The following is a 17467-nucleotide window of genomic DNA, read 5'->3' on the forward strand; positions in this document are numbered from 1 at the left end:
AGTAGAACAATTAACAGCTGAAAAGACCACACGTCGTCGTGCGCTGTACAGGAGTGACGTCCTATCAACTTCGCTGCTGATCTACTCTGATGTCAGAAAAGAGGATCAGCCTCAAACGTGCTGCAAAATAGATTAGAAGGAAGGTTGAGAAGGCTGATTACTCAATAATACTACTGCTAGTCGTACTCTAATGATAAATGCGAGCAAAAACTAATACCGAGCAGACGACGACGACGACGGCGACGACGACGGCAACACGCATCTCATTACCTTAGATACCATTCAGGGAAAAGGTAATCGTATTGAAAACCAAAAAGGCAAGTCAATTCTACAATAGACTTGAAGAAGCTAATTACATAAAATGATAAAAATACGGAACTACAGAAAAGAAAAGTAAAACAGAAACAACGGTCAAGAAAACAGCCACGAGCCCTTATCGCGCTTTTGTACGAGTACTTCAAGTGTATCACAGTTATTTCCGTGAAAGCCGCTTACCTGTTTTTTTTCATCAAGACGAGGCGAAGGTAGGCCAGGAAAAGTATTCCAACAATAAAAGACCCCAGAGCAATCTGAGTTGTCCAGATGTCGTTAGTGAATCCCTGACTTACGAGATAGTCATTACCGGTGCTGTTACCAGGACCAATACTGCACAAAAGTAAAGCATCTTGTATATAATATTCCGGTAAGCGCGCATGCATGAAAGAGTACCACGTGCCATTGATTCTTTCATCAGCAAGACAAAATTGCATCCCTTTTAATTCGTTTATACTTAATCCCTGGATATAAAAGGCAGCTAATCAGACTGAAAACATCGCACCTGCTTCATCCGCAGCCGTTTACCTCCAAACTGTAGCGAAAAATGCTCAGATAGTTTAGCCAACGCAAGGCCGATGGAAGACTCCTTAAGTTAACAAGAAGGCCACCAAAAAGCTGTTTAATTGAACAAATTAATTCTCCGTCACTGTAGGTAAAAGCTACTTTTCATACCATACTCATGGTAAAAACTAGAGCCAAAAGGAGCGTCGCGACGGCCTCAGTTGAAACCAAGGAACTAAAGAGAAATGCCAAAGCGCATGCGGCGAGCGTTGTCAAGTTCAAGTCCAAGAGGAAAAAGAAAAACTTATCAGCAGCAGGCGATAGACCTTGAAAAATAAAATTAGGTGAGCGTCAGTGCACTAAATATTTCATTACCTATCATCCAGTAAGAAATTGAGCCTAAAATAATCGTTGGAATAATTCTCAAAGGAAGAACGTCGCACAGGACTTCGGCAAAGAAATAGGCTGATACTCGATAGTATCCGCTAAGACTTTCGTGTCTAAAGAGCAGAGCCTATCAGTATTTTTAGGGTCTCGTCGTAACTTTTTCCTACTTGAATATTGGTCTCATTCTGACAAAGATTTGCACAGCTGACATGTTAGCAAAAATCATGTTCAAAACAAGAAAGAATAAGGCGCCAACTCTAAAAACGACTCGTTGTCTCGCCTTTATATACTTCATATCTTACCTGTTCTGTACTCCTTCTGTGGGATCCGTATCAGTGACTTGAAAGTAGATTCCTCCAATAATTAGTCCAAATACGACTGACATAACCCACTGCAAAAAAGTCAACGAGCTAGAATTACTTGTCACTCATTCGTACTTGAAGAATCGAGAGTACAGGATTTCGAAACAAATTGGTAATCGTTCTTTTGGAAACTTCAAACAACTAAATCCAACAAACATGTTTTGAATAGTACTGATGCTGATGATGTTACAGCTACTTGATACGGAAAACTGGTTGCATATCCAGCCGACTGACGTCTTTGAAACGCCATGTCATCAGTTGGCGAAACTGGCTTGCCGCGAGCTTCGATGTCGGCCAGAACGTCCTTACATATGGGAGATGACATATATTTTGTGGCCAATGCGAGAACTGAGAAACGAACAAACATCTTTTGAGTGCAAGAGGTAAAATTACGCATGCACGGGATACCAGCCTGATCCTCGTCATTCTTCACCGATTCCATCGCTTTTTGAATAACATCTAGAAAAAAGTCGGCCGGATTTTCGCGATCATCGCAACGATATCCTGTAAGATGTGAGAGACATTCAGCTAAATGTTCTGTAACAGATAATGGTCGGTCTTGCCATTCTCTTCAAAAAACTTCAAGGCACGTTCCGGAGAACCGTGAAAAATTGTCCGACCGTTTCCAAGTAAAGTCAGATCGTCAAATAGCTTAAAAATAGCATATCGCGGTTGATGAATAGAAAAAACGATTGTTCTGCCTCTTCTGGATAACCTAAAATTAAGGCCAATTACATACAATAAATGCACATGCAGTGTTACGTACTGATGCAAAAGCCTCATTACTGACGCAGCGGTGAAAGCGTCCAGCCCTGTCGTCGGCTCGTCCAAGAATAAGACCGAAGGCAACGTAATCAATTCCATGCCAATGTTGGTCCTCTTCCGCTCTCCGCCCGATATTCCACGAATCAATTCAGTGCCGATCTAGCGTAAATATGAATCTGAGGAGTCAGTGCTGCGATACAAAAAAAACGGCATACTTTGGATTCGGCGACGTCCTCAAGTCCTAATTCGTTAATGACCATATCAACGCGAGCGCGCTTCTCTTTATTTCCAATAGTCCGCGGTAATCGCAAGGCAGCGGAAAATTGCAAATTCTCTCGCACGGACAACGCTCCCATAATAATGTCGTCTTGAATGACGTAGCCAGAAATACATTTGAAATTGATGGGAAGAGGGCGTCCATCAAGAAGAACTTGACCAGCCTTTACGCCCCCAGGATCTTTTCGACCAGCAAGAATGTCAAGCAACCTAAAGCAGACGCAATTTGTTCATTTTTATTATACAGTAAGCCTGAGGATGTTTTTCTAACGTTGTTTTCCCGCTGCCTGTCGGACCGAGTATGGCATTCATACCACGCCTCATTATTCCACTGCCAAATTTTCAAAAATACATCACAGCTTATACGTTTCAGGATTCTCGTCCGACCTAACGTTGTGCAAGATGACTTTTTCGTCAGCTGGCCGGCACGGACCCTTCTTTCTCACTCGCACCGCATAGACGATGTTCTGATACGACAGTGTAGAACCGTTCTTCACGTCGGCGCCCGATCCGTATTCCGAAAGGCTGCGTGAATCCAGTAGAGACTTCTCCTCGTGACTTTCGCTTGCCATTGCCTCACGTGCGCAGCGAGAGAGACTCACATGCGTCGCGACTCAGAATTAACGTGCACAAATTCTGAATTAATGAAAAACTCACCGGCTCGTTTATTGAGGAGTTGCATGCAATCGCTTTGCATGGCACGCGGACTACAACTTGTATACGTCAACAAGTCATGCAAATTCGAAACCAAGACCGCCACAATTTAAAGCGATTAGTAAGCATTTTCTCAGCTGCTCCTTGCTCTGATAGTTTGGCAGCTTCAGTAAGTTGAAACTAGAACAATTGCAGTCTGAAGAAAATTATGTCGATGCGTATAATAATACCACGTGCTTGCTGTAGGAAGGCTGTTTCCCGCAGCTCGCTCGCTGCTAGTCACAATAAATTTTTGCAATCCACTCGCACCGACGAGATTGGCAAATCCCCCGAGAGGAACTCGGGAACTAACGAAGGCATCTACGCACGACGTAACGTACTCTGTATATGTATACCTTCCCGTGACAAACTGCAGGACTTGAACTTGCACCTTGCGGTCAAACGAAGCCATCAATTCCCAAAACCACTGTTTGAGCATGTGTCGCATTAAATTTCTGCCTATATGTACATGTATGTATTCATGCACCTTTATGACCGGCGATTCGTCGTCGAATCCCCCCGAATACTCGGTGTTTGCTTTCCAGTCTTCGAGATCAATTTTTGGAACTCCCGACAAGCACAGCTCCTAGGAATATAAACCGTACAGCATCAGTCACGAAAATCAACAGCGCGGAAACATGCAAAGGAAAACACCGACCAACTCGTATTCGTCAAATAGAGACAGCAAAGAACGCGGAATGAATTCGTGAAATCCGCGAAGAAAACTGTCTATCTGACGTTGAATAGCTCGAGTCATTCTCATCTCGGCAACTAACTGAACGTATTCCTCCTAAACGGTAACCAGAATAAAAACTTCTCTCTTCCTTTTCGGCGTTTGCATGCACCTTGTTTTCTTCCGTCACTGCTATGCTACTACCCCCGGGTTTTAAATCGACTTCTTGCATAGCGCCAAAAACGTCCGTTTCTACGGAGAACGTCAGTTCCAAGCCGAGGTTTGAAATGTCATTATCAAGAATCCACTGCAATACAGAACTATACAGAACAATTTAGTTGTACTGTATAAAATCTTTCACCTGTAAATTGTTTGCATATTCTGTATCAATGGAAGCAACGTCGTTGTAATCGACAGGAATACCTAAAACGACCTAATTGACTTCTCGGATTTGTGGGAAATCAGTCTGTGAAACCTAAAATATGTTTGAAGAAAGAGCGAGTGAAATAGATTTGCAACAACTGTTGACGGAAAAGAGCCATTCCAATTATTCGACCAGCAAACAGAAAATAACTCAAGTGATCCGGATTGATGCTCGAATTGCTGTTGGGTTGAAAAGTAGCCCCTAGATTTAGTAAAATTAACTATTGACTTGAAGAAACGTGCTGGGATTCTCCATACCATCGGTAGATTGAGTAAACAGCGCGTAGTCTGGATTCAGTATCTCTTTAGATAGAAGATCAAAGAACTCTCGCTGAACACCAGAACCCTTGCGTTCATAGGACAGTATCACATAAATTCCTACGCATTTTAATTTCTTTTTCTTACCATTCCTCCTTCTCCTTTGAAAGAAATAACGGTGTTTTTCTTTTTCAATTTTTCCACGTCTACATTGGCCAAGGCACAGCAAGACGAACTGAAGAGGTCATCTTGAGAAAAATCAAACTCAAACGCGTGAACTGATATATTAGCTGGTGCCCTCTCCTCTACCTCTAGAAACTGAAATAACGTTTGCTTGATTTGGCTCTTCCTCAGTAGCGTTCGTTTGCTGGCGATAAAGATTTTCGTAAAACCATGCTCGTCTTTCCTCAAACGGCTACGAAAAAATATTAGAGGTCAAGTTGTTGGTGTTGACATGAAATACCTGAGATCTGACTATATGAATAAAACGCCGTAGTAAGTCAGGCAATTCCAAAAGAAAGTGGAAGTGAGCAAATATCAACTTGGGATTGCTGGAGACAAAGTTTACGTAATCACACGTGAACATAAAACATAACCACTACTCACCGCGCCAGTAAGATTTTGAGAACTTTCTCGTGCCTATCAGCAAAAGTGACAAATCTTTCCATACCACTCCGACTACAAAGATGACGTTTCACTGCCACATTAGAAGAAAGAGAATGCACACCTTCGCCTGGCGTTGCTTTCACACATGCAGCAGTGAAGATAAAATCCATGCGTCACGGCACAAAGCCGGTCAGAAAACGCGCCTATGACTCCACCAGCTAGAAGATGACCCACTTCACCAAACAAATTCGTCTACGAAAAAAAATCCTGAACAAATACAGTATATCCAAAATACACACAAGTCTCACGTCGTCTCCTGTAATCGAATCAGCCGCCGGTGGCGACAAAACGGCTCTGTGCCGACTGCGCGAGAATCCGTGCTGCCATCCCTCCCAATTTCCACTCCATCTGCCCAGAGGCTCGTCTTCCCGGGTCGACGGACCGCGTTGAGGCAAAGACGACTGCGACACGCTTCGCAGAAAAGCACGTCGCACATGAGTGGGAGTCGTGCGAACGAGCAAGCTTGCCACTTTATCAGGAGTCGCTCCAATTCTCGATTTAGCAGCTAGAAACAGAACGAAAGTGCCGAAAAGAAAGACTACTCCATCCTGCTCATCTGCCTACGTTCTTCGGCCACCGCTGGCTTTTCCGGCTCCGCCGAGAGAACGGTCTTCACGTCGCTCTGGCTTACCTCGTTGGCCAGCAATAAGAACCACTGCTCAAGCACTTCCCATAGGGATTCCATAAGACTAACGCTCTTTTCGCTCGCTTCCTGAACGACTCCAATCGTCTCCGAGCTTTCGGCGCTGCTACCGCGTCGCGAAGTTGAAGGCGACTCGAGAGATGGCGAACGTCTGTGCTTCTTTACTTGGAATCGAGACGTCACCGATGACGATGACAAATGGCAAATTTGGAAGGATGATGTGCTTTGCTGAAGGTGACACAATATGCGTAAGAAACGCAAGAACAAAGGCACCACATAATCGATATCTTTATTCAAGCTAAACAAGAACCTTATGTAAGTAGAGGTATACCATACGGTCAATTAACCTGAGGAGTTCTTCTCCAGCTGTTGACGCCTTTTGAGCCAAGCCAAGCAAGATCTGAGGGATGTAGCTTTGGTTGTGTTGACAGAGTCGATATAGAGCAGCTTGAAGCTGCCCACAGACAACAATAGTTACGTAGAAAAATCAAATACTGGTGTCTGTCTCACGTTGCTCTCTTCGGCATTGTCCATGTCAATTATGGTGGAAAGGAGTTGGGGATAGGAGTCGACGAGAAGGAGAGTGCAGTCGTGATAACGACTCTGCATAGTGAAATGAAACGGAGCCTACGCATTTCTTTTCAAAAATAACCTCAATGCAGATATCAATAGGCGCACTGCCCCCATTGTCACGAAGATGTTTAGCGTTCCACTTTATCAGTAGCTGAGCACATCCTGATTGACCGTACCTTTCAAGAAACATGTTTTCAAAAATTTGGCAAATACGGATTGTGAAGTAACCGGCAAGCAAATAAGAGCGGCGTTCGTCCATAACTGTCTGGTCGATCAACAGACGCCTTTTTTTCCAAAAGCAAAGCCACTGCCTAATAGAAAAAAAGAAAACTATTTTTATTTTATTTTAATGAATTAGTCGGCTCCCACTGACAGGTATATGGCCGTTCTGACAGGCCACGTGCAATGCTGTCTGCCCTTGAGAATCAACGACGTCAACGTACTCTCCCTTTGCAATAAGTTCAGCCAGCAATTCGGTTCTTCCATTGCAAGCAACCCAATGAACCTAAAGAACTCAAAACAAGTAAGAAACTTTCCCATCAATCTCAAGACAATTAATTAATGTGTACTGCAGTCAGCCCGTCATTGGCTTGAATGTGAATATTGGCACCAAATTCTATCAATTTGTGCACGCACTTTCCGTGACTGCCGTCAAAAGAGAACGTTTTGTTATACGCAGGTTGAAATGAAAGAGATGCACTCACTCACCCACCCCTGGCCGCCAGCAGGAGAGGAGTCACGCCAGACCCGTCTTTCGCATTGACGTCAATGCCACGTTTGAGGAGAAGGGCGAGGCATTCAGCCGCTCCCACGCTTAATTAAAACAAAAGTGGAAGGCTTAGCGTTAGGTCATGTGACATTTTGTGTACTTCGCTGCAATATGAGCCAAAGTGCGCCTAGCGCGACCGTACGTCTTGTTGACGTCGAATGTGCAGCTCGGCGCCGAGAGAAGTTCGTTCACTGGCCTAGATACATTTGCTTTTCGAGTTCGATTGTGATGTGTACTGTGTACCGATATTGATTCTGCATCACCATTCGCATCAGGATAAGAAAAGCGGCGTCATCGTCTACAAAATCCCATTTATCAAATTTCCGACCGACCCAGTAGAATATATACGCACCGTTGGGCAGTTCCACTGACCTGGCGGCGCGCAAAGAGCGCACCAATCGCTGGATGGCCTCCATCTCGTCGAAAAAGGGAGGCGCGACTGCGCACAACAAAGAAAGCTACAGGCCCGGATTATCACCAAAAAGGTTACCAGCCTCTTCGCTCTCTCGTTATTCGCTGCCACGTCTAAACGAAAACAATGGGCAAATAGTGGAGACATAGTAGGTGGGATTTCGTCTCGTTGCATCGACGATGCCGTATTTTTTGCACGCTTCGCCAAGGCGTGAATTGACGCGAAAAGATAAATTGCTCTCGCTTGCCTAGACGAAACGAGCAACGATAGGTCGGCGCGAGGACAATGTCAAAGCAAGATGAAAGTAGTAGCAGCAGCGGCAGCGAGAGGAAAAAAGGTCGCGCCTATTCGGAAGACGCGATCGGTCGAAGCAACGACTACTTGACTCTGCCCGAGATCCAAATCGATTCGGACGGCGCAAAGAGAAGATCGAACTCGTTCGGCAATCTCCCCGACGGCTGCGTCGCCTCTAGAATGCCCCGATCGCGCAGCTACGATTCGGTTCTGTTCGACTTTCGCGAGGTGGCGGCCGAAGATTTCGCGGTGGGGTCCCCCTAATGGAAAAAACGCCCGTTTTTACTCCCCGCCGCCTTTTTGCAGAGTCAACTGACGCTGCTCGACTTGAAACTCTTCAAAGCGATCAGCATCGACGAACTGATCAGCGGCGAATGGGAGGGAAAGGAAAAAGTCGCCAAGGCGCCCAACGTCGTCGAATTCTCGCGTCGTTTCAATAACGTGACCTTTTGGACCCAGCGGGAGCTTCTCGGCACCGAATCGGTCAAAAGTCGCGTCGAAGTCCTACGTCACTTCATCAAAATCGCCAAGGTACGAAAGAGAACCGAAAGTTCGCGTGCTCGCCCCCGTCTTTTTTAAGAGGGGGAGTGGCTACATCATCTCGCTTTTTCTCACAGAAACTCTACGAGCTAAATGACCTTCACAGCATGATGGCCGTCGTTTTGGCTCTCCAAAGCGCTCCCATTCACCGTCTCATCCAAACGTGGCGCGTACGTCCTTTACACCTCTTCCGGGAATTTTTTTCTTTTCATTTTCACCGCAGCAAGTGCCGAACAAAGACAAACGCACATTTCAGAAGCTCGATCGGCTCGTATCGGTTGCCAACAATCGGTAAGCGGAGAAGGTGCATCCTCCGCCCAGCTCTTAACCCGAGTACACACAGACAAGCTTTGAGAGATCATCTGGCATCAACGTCTCTACCCTGCATTCCATACTTCGGTGAGTGAGTGAGCGACTGAGCCCCTCCCTCTCTGTTTCCTATTGTATTGTCTCTGCCCATCCCCTCAGGGATGTACCTGCAAGACTTGCTCTACATGAAAGCAATGAGTAAGCGGAATCCGGCGACGGCGACTGCGGGCGGCGACCCTCAGCGAGACAACATCTTGAGAACGATTGTCTATTTCCAGTCGTCCGAGTATCGTCACATCGAGCCGCTTTATCACATACAGAAGTATCTTCTCAGCGTCGAGTATATGGAAGAAATGCAGAAATTCGTTGACGACAATAATTTCAAGTGAGAAATATCCCCTCTAAGAAAACAATTTTTTAAAAATTGAATTTAGATTGTCTTTGTTGTTGGAACCTGCCGGCAGTGAATATCGAGGGTCTCCTGGCTCAGATAAATTGCCTCGACGCGTTTCCAATGGCCATCCAAGATACCATTCTGAATCAAGCAGTGATATTGATAGAAAATCATCCACGTTGCCACTTTTGTCATCCCGGGGTGGTGTCCTGCCTGACGGATTTCTTTCACCTCATACGAAGACAAGAAGAAAGTTTGCTGCCATTGGAAAAACGCGAACTTCGCCGGCAGTCGATACGGAAACGCTATTAAAAGAAAAGGCGGCGTCAGTTAGAAAACACAAAAAATACCACAGTTTAGGGTAAGAGCCAATCAATTAAATAATACCTATAGTTACTGCATTTTTTTCTTAGGCGGATACTCGATATTGAATTTCCTCTTGATCAATGCCGGTAAGTTGCGAAAATTTTTCAAACGAAAAATTGGATGTCTTTCTTTAGGATCTCCTGTCTTGAGCCACTGGATTTTCCTAACTCAGACATGCTACACACGCCTTTAGCTTCTGCAGATGGTAACAGCCATAGTAGCGTACGTTCCGTTTTCAGACGTCGTTTCTCTTGTGGCAGAGCTTAGTAGCTCTGAGAGTGACGAGAGTGAAACGAGCTTTCACCAGTAAGTGATCTGAAATGCGAGACACGTTTCCCAGGTGTCATTAATTGTGTTCTTGTACAGTAGTAGCCTCAGCACGATTGCTTCAGGTGATAAGGGAGAGAGCAGCGACGAAGCTTCTTACATTTCGCTGGACCAGCGCACCAGAGATGAGGATGCGTTGTTTGAGGGCTACCTGAAACGAAAAACTATTAGAAAATATTCAAAGCGAGTATACAGGGTAAACTATATGGGATCTCTCTCTCAATAAGTACATTTTTAAAGCTGGATTTTTTTATTTGGTAGCCACGATGGTCAAGATGTTGGGGTATTGTAGAAAGCGGCTTCTTTCTTCTCTATGATTCCAGTGGAGTGTCCGGAAAACCGGAACGATCCTCTGTACGTGCAATTCCCTTGATCATAGCCAATTTCATTTCTGTTTGGGGGCCTAGTTTAAAGCAAAGCCGCGATCTTGTCTTCACCTGGGCGGATGCACCGTTGCTGCCAGCACATCTCCACAACAAAAACCCGTTTTCACTCTGACTGATGATAAAGGTCAATGCAGTATGAACGCCACTTGAGATAATTCAAACCTTTACTAGGCACAGTGAGAAAATTCTTCACGTCTTCGGTTGAAGAAATGGAAAAGTGGGTGGACGCTATTCTGAAAGCTATTAAATCGCATAAAAAGGAAGAAGCACCCCTCATACATCTATGATAATAACCGCCTGTTCATAGTATATATACACTAGTTTCCGAGCATAGATCAGAAGAGCTTGACCCTATTTTCATACCACCGTTGATGGATATCTATTGTGAATAAGGACGTGTAGCTAATTAATAAAGCAGGCAGAAAATGATTCTTCATGGCAGCCAATGCGTTTATTTGTCTCAAATTATCGCCATACCTAGCTAGTCATACGCCGGCAACACTTCTGGCGACCAGAGTTTGAAAGTTCTGTCATACGATGAAGTCACTATGAATTCTCCGTCTATAAAATATTTATTTCTAAGGGATTTTTATCAATACTGTCGCGTTTTACCTACCTGGCGATCGATCAACGCACATTACCTTCCCTTCATGGCCAGCAAGTGTCTTCAGAGGTGACCAACCCGGATGCGACCAGATTTTCGCAGTACAATCATAGCCCCCCGTCACAATGAAACGCCCGTCACCGCCTGAGAAGGAGAGAGAAATGATAAGCCCACTCTAGAAGCCCTGCCTCTTAGTTAGAGGCACTTTCACTTTCTGTTGCCTCCCATGCCCTCCTCCCTTCCCGGTCCCATTATATATTTTAAGCAAAACAGGCCGGCGGCTCAAGCTTTACAGCTCCCTTGCCTGAGCTTTACAGCTCCCTTGCCTTGAAATCGAAGGTGGGATACGAGATTCGTATGAGCCGGAACTGTGTAGACTGGCTTTCGCTTTCTTAGATCCCAAACTTTCATGGAATGATCCTCGCTGCCTGTGGCTATGTGATACCTTGTAGAAGAACCAATGCCCGCTGACGGAGTTTTGCGCGGAGAGAAGATACGACGTACCCATTCGGCGAAAAGTCAACGGCAAGGACGGCTTTTAGGTGACCCTGCAATGGCTGAACACACTTTCCACTACGGAGATCCCACACCAAAACCATGGCGTCCAAACCACTAAAGAATCATGACAGGTTTAATTAATCAATCATCAGGGCTGCACAAAATCACCATTACCCTGTCGCAAGGATGCTACCATCGTGCTGGAAACTGAGACCGTAGACAGGTCTACTGTGACCTTCCTGATTCACAAATAAAACCTACATATGTAGCAAGTCTTTCACGAGAACACTACCTGGTGCAGAATTTCTGTTTGCGTTTGCAGGTCCCACAGCCTCCACGAATTATCAAAACTAAAAAGCAGAGAGCAAAGTGCCCCTAAGATTCTCTGAAGCGTGCGGGTCAACGTACCAACAAGCGCCCACGTATCTCCCAGAAGGATGAAATGCCACGCGAGACACTCTATCCGTCATGCAATCCAGCGATGCCAGGGGAACGTCACTGGATGAAGTGAAAGATTGGGTGAAAAGGAAGCGTTTGTTCTATGGTACGGTTCCTACCTCTCTAAAGACCAAAGATTGATTTTCCCGTCTGCCGCTCCAGATGCCAAGCAAGCTGCACTGTCAGACAAACCGACAGTCGCTTCAGGATGGAAGGCAATTCCCCCAACGCGACTGTCATGACCTATGCCACGTGATGACTTATTTTTTCTGGCATGTAGTGGTACCTCGTAGAACCCGGATTTCTTCGCACTGAGGAATAGACCAGAGTTTACAGAGTCCAGTCCTTGAAAAAGTATACAAGTGACAATTTCCCTCATAGACACGCTGGTCCTACCAAGATCCAGTGGCTAGCAGTTTAGAGTTGGCAGCAAACTGGCAAACGCTAACGGGACGCTCGTCTCCAACTTGACTACAGTAGTTGCTAAAAGTCTACGTATGAAAATTAAAAATTGACCCTATCCTGTGATGATTTGCTAATAGTAACTCGAAGTCTCTTGTGTAGCGACTGAATCTTTGACGCTCTTTCTGGATCAGGACGAGCACGTTCTATCCTAGCTGTCTTCAATCTTTCCCTTGCCCTATACAAAAGAAAATTATATTTCATTTGTATTCGTTCAATTAATTGCCTTGGTAGGGAATATTCTGTAATCCAAAGCCGAGAATATCTCAGCGCTTCTGATCCTTCGTGATACCAAACTTCTTGTTGCTAAACGCATACAGTGACGTCACAAAAAACGCTCGTTCCCTATAATTGCACTTCTTCCTCGTCGTACTTTTCTTCCTTTTCCTTTCTCAGTGCCTCGCCGCCTAGATTGGATGCGTGAGTGTGCTAACACGAAGAATCCACTCACCTAGCTCGGCGAGCAAAACTCGCAATCTTTCCCGACGATCGGCCGGTCCTTCGCCGAACAGACCTTAGAAAGACGAAATTCCGATTGAAATTTGGTCGATCAAATTCGACTTACAGATCGGCTCGCCAAATTCTCTCAGTCTCGCCTTAATTTGCGTATCGTCTGTCGGAACGGCAATCGCACGAGCCTAAACGGAAAAATTCGCCGGGAAGGGAGGAAGGAGGCCTGTTCACCTTCTTTCGCTTTTCGAATTCGGCCAACACTTCTTGCTGGCGCTGCTCGGACACGGTACTGAGGTCGTAAGACCCTCCTGGCAAGACAGTTCCAAACAGAATAAAGTCGCAGGAAGGCTTACCGTCGCTGAAATTGATATTTCCAGCTTTGATTCCGGCTTGAACTGCTGGAGAGAGTCCCTGGATGCTAGATAGAGGCTGTCGCGCCTCTTCGTCTTTGCTGCCGGCTGCAATACGCACTCGTTTAGCGGCAGGTTGATCGTCGGCCATTTTGGATTCTCAAGCTGCGCACAAGACTGCGCACAAGACTGCGCACACTTTATTCATCTGGACGTAAAAAAGTATCTAATTCAGTGCCCACCTAAAATTAAATCAATAGTCTAAATTTATAAATATTTGAACGGCTCGTACATTTTCACTGGATAGAGGCCTTCAGGGAAATCCATTTGCATGTCTTCTTTTATTATACGAAGCCCACTTTCTTTAAATATACTAAGAAATACCTCGGATGGCCTGTAAATACAATAAAAACAAAATAAGAGGACCCATACCTTCTAATTAACCTGCAAACACTGCTATCATTGTCATCATACATTTTCTCTGAAGATGACGAGACATTTTCTTTAATAACGATAATCCCATTCTTTGTCAGAGCAGCTTTACAGCGTTGCAAAAAAGCAACTAAGTCATCTTCAAGAAAGAAAAAATCAGATGCCGGAGTTCAGATACCTGAAATCAGACCATCTGTTAAATAGAGAAGAACCCATTGACACCAGATAACACTGTATCGCGCCATTTCCGGCTCAAAATCCTAATTAAAAGGCGTGACTGTTGAATTTATGGCTAATGTTTCTCCCGCAATAACCTGTAAACTGGAACAGATACGCCGTCCAATGCGATCAGCCGCATCAGACTAAACCCTGAGTCAAATACACCGTCCCATTCGTCTTCGCCACCTACCAGATACTTGTACGCTTGATCGAGAAATTTCCGATTCCTCTCCACCATGTCGACAGTTTTGAACAGTGGGATCAGAAGTCTCTTCGTGACTCGTCCGATACCGGATCCACAGTCTGAACTAAACGCGTCGGAAAGACGAGAAGGAGGCCTACGACAAGGATACCTAGAGCGATGCTCGGTTCTACAACAGCGGATGATCCCTTCAGTTCACAGGAAAAAATAAATCAAGTTGTGTCTCTAAAAAAGTTAGCCATCCTTACTCGAATAAGTGGTTCCAAAAATTTCTTCGATCCTTTCACGTCCACGGAAGATATTCGGCCAAATCCGCCGAGCATTCCGTTGACTGTAGCTGGTTCACGCTAAAAAACGGTGAATCTTCGTTGCGAAATCAGATCGCTTTCTAACATTACCTTCCAGTACGCTTCTGCTTTCCCGTACCATTTCTTTGTATCGCCTTCTGGATCGGACTCGTTCGAGGTCGTTGGTGGCGTGAAAGCCTCCGCCATGTCTAAACCACGTGACTCGACAATCTTATATGCGTATTTATATCGTGACATCATCATCATCATCATCATCATTATCAACGAAAACGAAAATCATGAACGATAACGGGCGTAGAAGCTTCTACTGTCACATGAGCGCAGTCCTAAAAAACAACATTGTCCTCTTGCTGTATCGTCAAAAACTGTACCTGAAAAAGTTTCGGATCTTTGGGATGAGGATGAAATCCCGTCTGTCTGCAGCTTGAAACAAAGCGCAGGCCATACGGTCTTGTCAAATTGTAAATACCAATTCTGATTAAAACGCAAAGAACCGCAAGTGAAATCAAAACTAAATGCCATTTTGTGTTCTTACTGCCGATGCTTGGGAGCACAAACAATTGCAATAGCTTCATCCATCATTAATTGATATCCGCAGTGAGTGTGCAAGTCAACACTCGAGAGAAAACTCGTCTGCGTTGGATGTGTCTAAAAAATGAGTCTATCACTTTTAGATACGTATATTTAACTCCTTTTATCTCTACATGTATCCATCCGAGTGTGATCAGATCATGGCCATCCTGATATTCAAAAAGGTCTTCTTCATTGAGAGTCGTGCAAGAATCAGTTGTCCCTTCCTGTTTTGGTACCAGGACGTGGGTGATGTAAAACGCTTTGCCTCTCTAAAAATGCCAAAAGATTGCATATTTACAGCAAGGAATGCCCTCAAACCAGTTTTCCGGCTAGTATGCCACACGTTTCTATATTTTTCAACGTGTTTGACATGGCAATGCGCTCAAATTCCCTCATCAAATCGCCAGGAACAAAAATCCGACGAAGTCCATCAATAGTACTTTCCGGATCTAAAGTAAAACACCGCCATGAAAAAACGTCTTGATAGTTGCAACGATCCTACCCAAATCTTCAAGTGACGTTATGGAATTAAGTCGGTCCGGAGGCTTTGCTGATCGATCAAACGTCGGCATTGCAACAGGCTGATCACGATCAAACGACGGTCCAGACTGATAAAGAGGCGGTGGTTTGGTCGACCTATCAATTGCAGGCCTTTGAACTTCTTCTCCTATCATAGACGACTCGTTTTGGTAGGCATTAGACAAAGGCTGCAATCCGGTGTCAAAGTAGGCTGGAGCACTGGGAGCTGGACCACTTAAGCTCAGTCCAGCCATGCCTTGCGCAATAGGAAGAACCGAAGCCGTATCTTCCGCCTCAGGGCCTCTGTCAAAAGGAACGACAAACCCTTCGGATGCTACTGCATCCGTATAGGTTGGAGGTTGTGTTGATGGTGGTGGTGGTGGTGGTGGTGGGTCAGTCTTTTCTTCTTGTTTCATTCGTCTTTCCTCCTCTCCCCTTTCTGCTCTCTCCTCGTTCTCTATACGACGCCTCTCCTTTTCTTCCTCCTCTTTTTGACGTTGAATGCGCTTCTCTTCCTCTTCGCGCATTTGCCTCTCTCTTTCGACAGCCTAGAAAGGAGCGATTTGCAATCAGTGAACTTATTGATTGATTGATCTTTTCCTACACCTTTCTCTTCTCTTCAGTGGCAAGCCACACGTCATATTCCCTCACAAATCTATCTTCCAATTTCTTTTTTACCTCTTCCGCTTTGGTCAAAACCACTTTGAGTTTCTGCCGTCAGACATCAGCATAAACTATTATACAATAACTTGGTGCTACCATACCTCTTTTCTCTTCGCCTTCTCTTCTTTTGTACTTTCTTTGTATGACGGGTGTTGGGGCAACTTTTCGAGAAAGAGCCTGAAGAGCAAGCGATATTCCTACGTACATAAAAACGCCTTTCTATGACGTTACGTAATGAACTTTGAATAAAGGATAAATGCGTGTTCTAAGTTGCCCTCGGAATAGTACACATTGGCCACTCGTTCCATTTCGATACCGGAGCGATAATAGCGTTTCACTGGAATCGAAGCCTCCAAGTTCACCACGCTAGCACGAGAACTGAGCGATCGAATACGAAGAGCAGGTTCTTGAACTGCAGACGCCATCAGATGATCCGGGTTTTTTCTGAGGACTAAATAATTACGTCAGTTCTCGTCGAATGCATCCGCTTAATGACGTCCATGATTTCACATTCAAAATCTTTCATTCAAAATTCTTTGAATGAATGAAGATAGTGGTTAATCATCGTGATGAAGAGCCCTTAAAAATTTGCCCCCTTCGTGCTCTTGTTTCTCGCGCTCGTTGCCTTCGTTGCCCTTTGCGTAGTAGAAGAATTGCAACTAATGAATCCTCAATCGACGATGATCATCCACATATCGTTCCTCGTGTGAAAGACGTGGAGTGCGCGCTAAGATCGAATGACCAAATTTGGTCGATCCCACGGGCGATTGCATCCAACCCGGCGGCGTTCTCTCAGTTGCGTCGAATCCGTCGTCTCTATTCAAGCAGGGATACTAGATAATACTAGATAATGATGGCCCGTTGTTAGCCATCATGTGATCCCCGAACACCCTTAGCACGGTGTCCGAGCTCTATTAGTGCCTACAGCATGTGCATTATTGGCATCGCATTGCCTAACCACATCTTTATCTGCCCAGAAATATGTACTTCTGTAAAAAAAATGGGAATGGGGCACCTGGTGGCTATGCCTTTACTCCACAGATTTCAGGTGTTGTATTTATGTATCAAAAGAGCGATTCACCTGTCGAGTAAAGGCGACACAGAGCTACTATGCACCCTTCCCTGGCCCCTCTCGGGTGCATGATCATCTCTCAAGTGGCACGTTATCAGCTCGCAGTTGGGTTTGCATGCTGCGAGCTCCGCTCGCAGCACGACAAACGTACTCCTTTACTGTGTTCCCTCGATGAACGTTACAAATAAAGCTCAACTGTTATGTAACCGTTAGCCTATATACGTACAGTACTCGTTCCTGATAACTTGATAATCCGGGGTTACTATCAATCTACTGTGACGTAACGTTTTCGGTAGCATTTTCTTCAAAATACGGGAGATTATGACATCACAATGAATGTGA

General features: G+C 45.1%; 6 protein-coding genes across 8 annotated transcripts; 1 reads left to right on the forward strand and 5 right to left on the reverse strand.

Annotated features, from left to right (window-relative positions):
• Window positions 1-291: 291 nt before the first annotated feature.
• LOC136186510 (broad substrate specificity ATP-binding cassette transporter ABCG2-like) lies at window positions 292-3187 on the reverse strand. Its single transcript, XM_065973869.1, has 15 exons — window positions 2994-3187; window positions 2878-2937; window positions 2546-2816; window positions 2332-2489; window positions 2129-2280; window positions 1974-2069; window positions 1762-1913; window positions 1641-1706; window positions 1506-1594; window positions 1371-1460; window positions 1192-1316; window positions 988-1142; window positions 841-930; window positions 709-776; window positions 292-645 (listed from the first exon to the last, which is right to left on the reverse strand). Exons 1-15 carry the CDS (start codon window positions 3176-3178, stop codon window positions 492-494), a joined length of 1911 nt encoding a protein of 636 aa, XP_065829941.1. The 5' UTR covers window positions 3179-3187; the 3' UTR covers window positions 292-491.
• A 112-nt stretch (window positions 3188-3299) lies between these two features.
• Window positions 3300-8465, reverse strand: LOC136186508 (E3 ubiquitin-protein ligase HACE1-like). 2 transcript variants are annotated; one of them, XM_065973866.1, is made up of 27 exons: window positions 8328-8465; window positions 7657-8270; window positions 7548-7602; window positions 7447-7500; window positions 7244-7348; window positions 7105-7180; window positions 6909-7040; window positions 6764-6846; window positions 6615-6711; window positions 6473-6565; window positions 6310-6416; window positions 5884-6260; window positions 5568-5824; window positions 5381-5511; window positions 5260-5331; window positions 5117-5204; window positions 4963-5068; window positions 4801-4901; window positions 4654-4741; window positions 4448-4597; window positions 4334-4395; window positions 4145-4279; window positions 3958-4089; window positions 3787-3885; window positions 3656-3726; window positions 3491-3607; window positions 3300-3440 (listed from the first exon to the last, which is right to left on the reverse strand). In XM_065973866.1, exons 2-27 carry the CDS (start codon window positions 7718-7720, stop codon window positions 3338-3340), a joined length of 2955 nt encoding a protein of 984 aa, XP_065829938.1. In that variant the 5' UTR covers window positions 7721-8270; window positions 8328-8465; the 3' UTR covers window positions 3300-3337. The 2 variants fall into 2 exon arrangements, with proteins under 2 accessions (XP_065829938.1, XP_065829937.1); XM_065973865.1 differs by having other exon boundaries at window positions 7405-7500; window positions 8328-8464.
• Window positions 7744-10761, forward strand: LOC136186511 (ras-specific guanine nucleotide-releasing factor RalGPS2-like). Of its 2 annotated transcripts, none has more exons than XM_065973870.1 (15): window positions 7744-7864; window positions 7968-8259; window positions 8317-8541; window positions 8628-8720; window positions 8774-8841; window positions 8894-8949; window positions 9019-9244; window positions 9294-9614; window positions 9667-9705; window positions 9754-9824; window positions 9880-9925; window positions 9986-10142; window positions 10208-10300; window positions 10354-10456; window positions 10504-10761. In XM_065973870.1, exons 2-15 carry the CDS (start codon window positions 8002-8004, stop codon window positions 10617-10619), a joined length of 1872 nt encoding a protein of 623 aa, XP_065829942.1. In that variant the 5' UTR covers window positions 7744-7864; window positions 7968-8001; the 3' UTR covers window positions 10620-10761. The 2 variants fall into 2 exon arrangements, with proteins under 2 accessions (XP_065829942.1, XP_065829943.1); XM_065973871.1 differs by having other exon boundaries at window positions 7757-7868.
• Window positions 10608-13529, reverse strand: LOC136186512 (U4/U6 small nuclear ribonucleoprotein Prp4-like). The gene is made up of 18 exons (XM_065973873.1): window positions 13430-13529; window positions 13141-13379; window positions 13019-13095; window positions 12900-12972; window positions 12786-12848; window positions 12692-12741; window positions 12561-12640; window positions 12419-12512; window positions 12269-12363; window positions 12159-12217; window positions 11992-12115; window positions 11843-11932; window positions 11727-11784; window positions 11609-11673; window positions 11441-11548; window positions 11263-11381; window positions 10949-11080; window positions 10608-10893 (listed from the first exon to the last, which is right to left on the reverse strand). The coding sequence occupies exons 2-18, from the start codon at window positions 13286-13288 to the stop codon at window positions 10814-10816; spliced, it is 1515 nt and encodes a 504-aa protein (XP_065829945.1). The 5' UTR covers window positions 13289-13379; window positions 13430-13529; the 3' UTR covers window positions 10608-10813.
• LOC136185859 (N-terminal Xaa-Pro-Lys N-methyltransferase 1-B-like) lies at window positions 13364-14484 on the reverse strand. The gene is made up of 7 exons (XM_065973060.1): window positions 14389-14484; window positions 14239-14337; window positions 14080-14178; window positions 13748-13829; window positions 13582-13708; window positions 13430-13531; window positions 13364-13379 (listed from the first exon to the last, which is right to left on the reverse strand). The coding sequence occupies exons 1-7, from the start codon at window positions 14482-14484 to the stop codon at window positions 13364-13366; spliced, it is 621 nt and encodes a 206-aa protein (XP_065829132.1).
• On the reverse strand, window positions 14243-16869 carry LOC136186513 (STAM-binding protein-like). The gene is made up of 10 exons (XM_065973874.1): window positions 16285-16869; window positions 16155-16230; window positions 15997-16101; window positions 15374-15938; window positions 15190-15320; window positions 15003-15140; window positions 14834-14946; window positions 14670-14772; window positions 14389-14624; window positions 14243-14337 (listed from the first exon to the last, which is right to left on the reverse strand). Exons 1-9 carry the CDS (start codon window positions 16476-16478, stop codon window positions 14559-14561), a joined length of 1491 nt encoding a protein of 496 aa, XP_065829946.1. The 5' UTR covers window positions 16479-16869; the 3' UTR covers window positions 14243-14337; window positions 14389-14558.
• Between the last annotated feature and the right edge of the window lie 598 nt (window positions 16870-17467).

This window comes from Oscarella lobularis, chromosome 4 (genome assembly GCF_947507565.1).
Source record: "Oscarella lobularis chromosome 4, ooOscLobu1.1, whole genome shotgun sequence".
In the NCBI taxonomy this organism is placed as follows: Eukaryota; Metazoa; Porifera; class Homoscleromorpha; order Homosclerophorida; family Oscarellidae; genus Oscarella; species Oscarella lobularis.

What these genes read in the sequence shown, in the direction of transcription:
- LOC136185859 (XM_065973060.1), bottom strand. Translation starts at nt 14,484, where the DNA reads ATGGCGGAGGCTTTCACGCCACCAACGACCTCGAACGAGTCCGATCCA. An exon ending in AACAGATGGTCTGATTTCAG is followed by an intron (nt 13,709 to 13,747) that starts GTATCTGAACTC and finishes TCTTTCTTGAAG; the next exon opens with ATGACTTAGTTGCTTTTTTG. An exon ending in AATGATAGCAGTGTTTGCAG is followed by an intron (nt 13,532 to 13,581) that starts GTTAATTAGAAG and finishes TTGTATTTACAG; the next exon opens with GCCATCCGAGGTATTTCTTA.
- LOC136186512 (XM_065973873.1), bottom strand. Translation starts at nt 13,288, where the DNA reads ATGGCCGACGATCAACCTGCCGCTAAACGAGTGCGTATTGCAGCCGGC. An exon ending in CGCTACACAAGAGACTTCGA is followed by an intron (nt 12,364 to 12,418) that starts GTTACTATTAGC and finishes TTTCATACGTAG; the next exon opens with ACTTTTAGCAACTACTGTAG. An exon ending in GTGCGTTGATCGATCGCCAG is followed by an intron (nt 10,894 to 10,948) that starts GTAGGTAAAACG and finishes AATATTTTATAG; the next exon opens with ACGGAGAATTCATAGTGACT.
- LOC136186508 (XM_065973865.1), bottom strand. Translation starts at nt 7,720, where the DNA reads ATGGAGGCCATCCAGCGATTGGTGCGCTCTTTGCGCGCCGCCAGGTCA. An exon ending in GTGATGCAGAATCAATATCG is followed by an intron (nt 7,501 to 7,547) that starts GTACACAGTACA and finishes AAATGTATCTAG; the next exon opens with GCCAGTGAACGAACTTCTCT. An exon ending in CCGCTCTTATTTGCTTGCCG is followed by an intron (nt 6,712 to 6,763) that starts GTTACTTCACAA and finishes GTTTCTTGAAAG; the next exon opens with GTACGGTCAATCAGGATGTG.
- LOC136186510 (XM_065973869.1), bottom strand. Translation starts at nt 3,178, where the DNA reads ATGGCAAGCGAAAGTCACGAGGAGAAGTCTCTACTGGATTCACGCAGC. An exon ending in ACAGGCAGCGGGAAAACAAC is followed by an intron (nt 2,817 to 2,877) that starts GTTAGAAAAACA and finishes CGTCTGCTTTAG; the next exon opens with GTTGCTTGACATTCTTGCTG. An exon ending in GAATGACGAGGATCAGGCTG is followed by an intron (nt 1,914 to 1,973) that starts GTATCCCGTGCA and finishes TTCGTTTCTCAG; the next exon opens with TTCTCGCATTGGCCACAAAA.
- LOC136186511 (XM_065973870.1), top strand. Translation starts at nt 8,002, where the DNA reads ATGTCAAAGCAAGATGAAAGTAGTAGCAGCAGCGGCAGCGAGAGGAAA. An exon ending in GTATCGGTTGCCAACAATCG is followed by an intron (nt 8,842 to 8,893) that starts GTAAGCGGAGAA and finishes GAGTACACACAG; the next exon opens with ACAAGCTTTGAGAGATCATC. An exon ending in GAAAACCGGAACGATCCTCT is followed by an intron (nt 10,301 to 10,353) that starts GTACGTGCAATT and finishes TTGGGGGCCTAG; the next exon opens with TTTAAAGCAAAGCCGCGATC.
- LOC136186513 (XM_065973874.1), bottom strand. Translation starts at nt 16,478, where the DNA reads ATGGCGTCTGCAGTTCAAGAACCTGCTCTTCGTATTCGATCGCTCAGT. An exon ending in CCACTGAAGAGAAGAGAAAG is followed by an intron (nt 15,939 to 15,996) that starts GTGTAGGAAAAG and finishes GCTCCTTTCTAG; the next exon opens with GCTGTCGAAAGAGAGAGGCA. An exon ending in TGTGCTCCCAAGCATCGGCA is followed by an intron (nt 14,773 to 14,833) that starts GTAAGAACACAA and finishes CGTTTTAATCAG; the next exon opens with AATTGGTATTTACAATTTGA.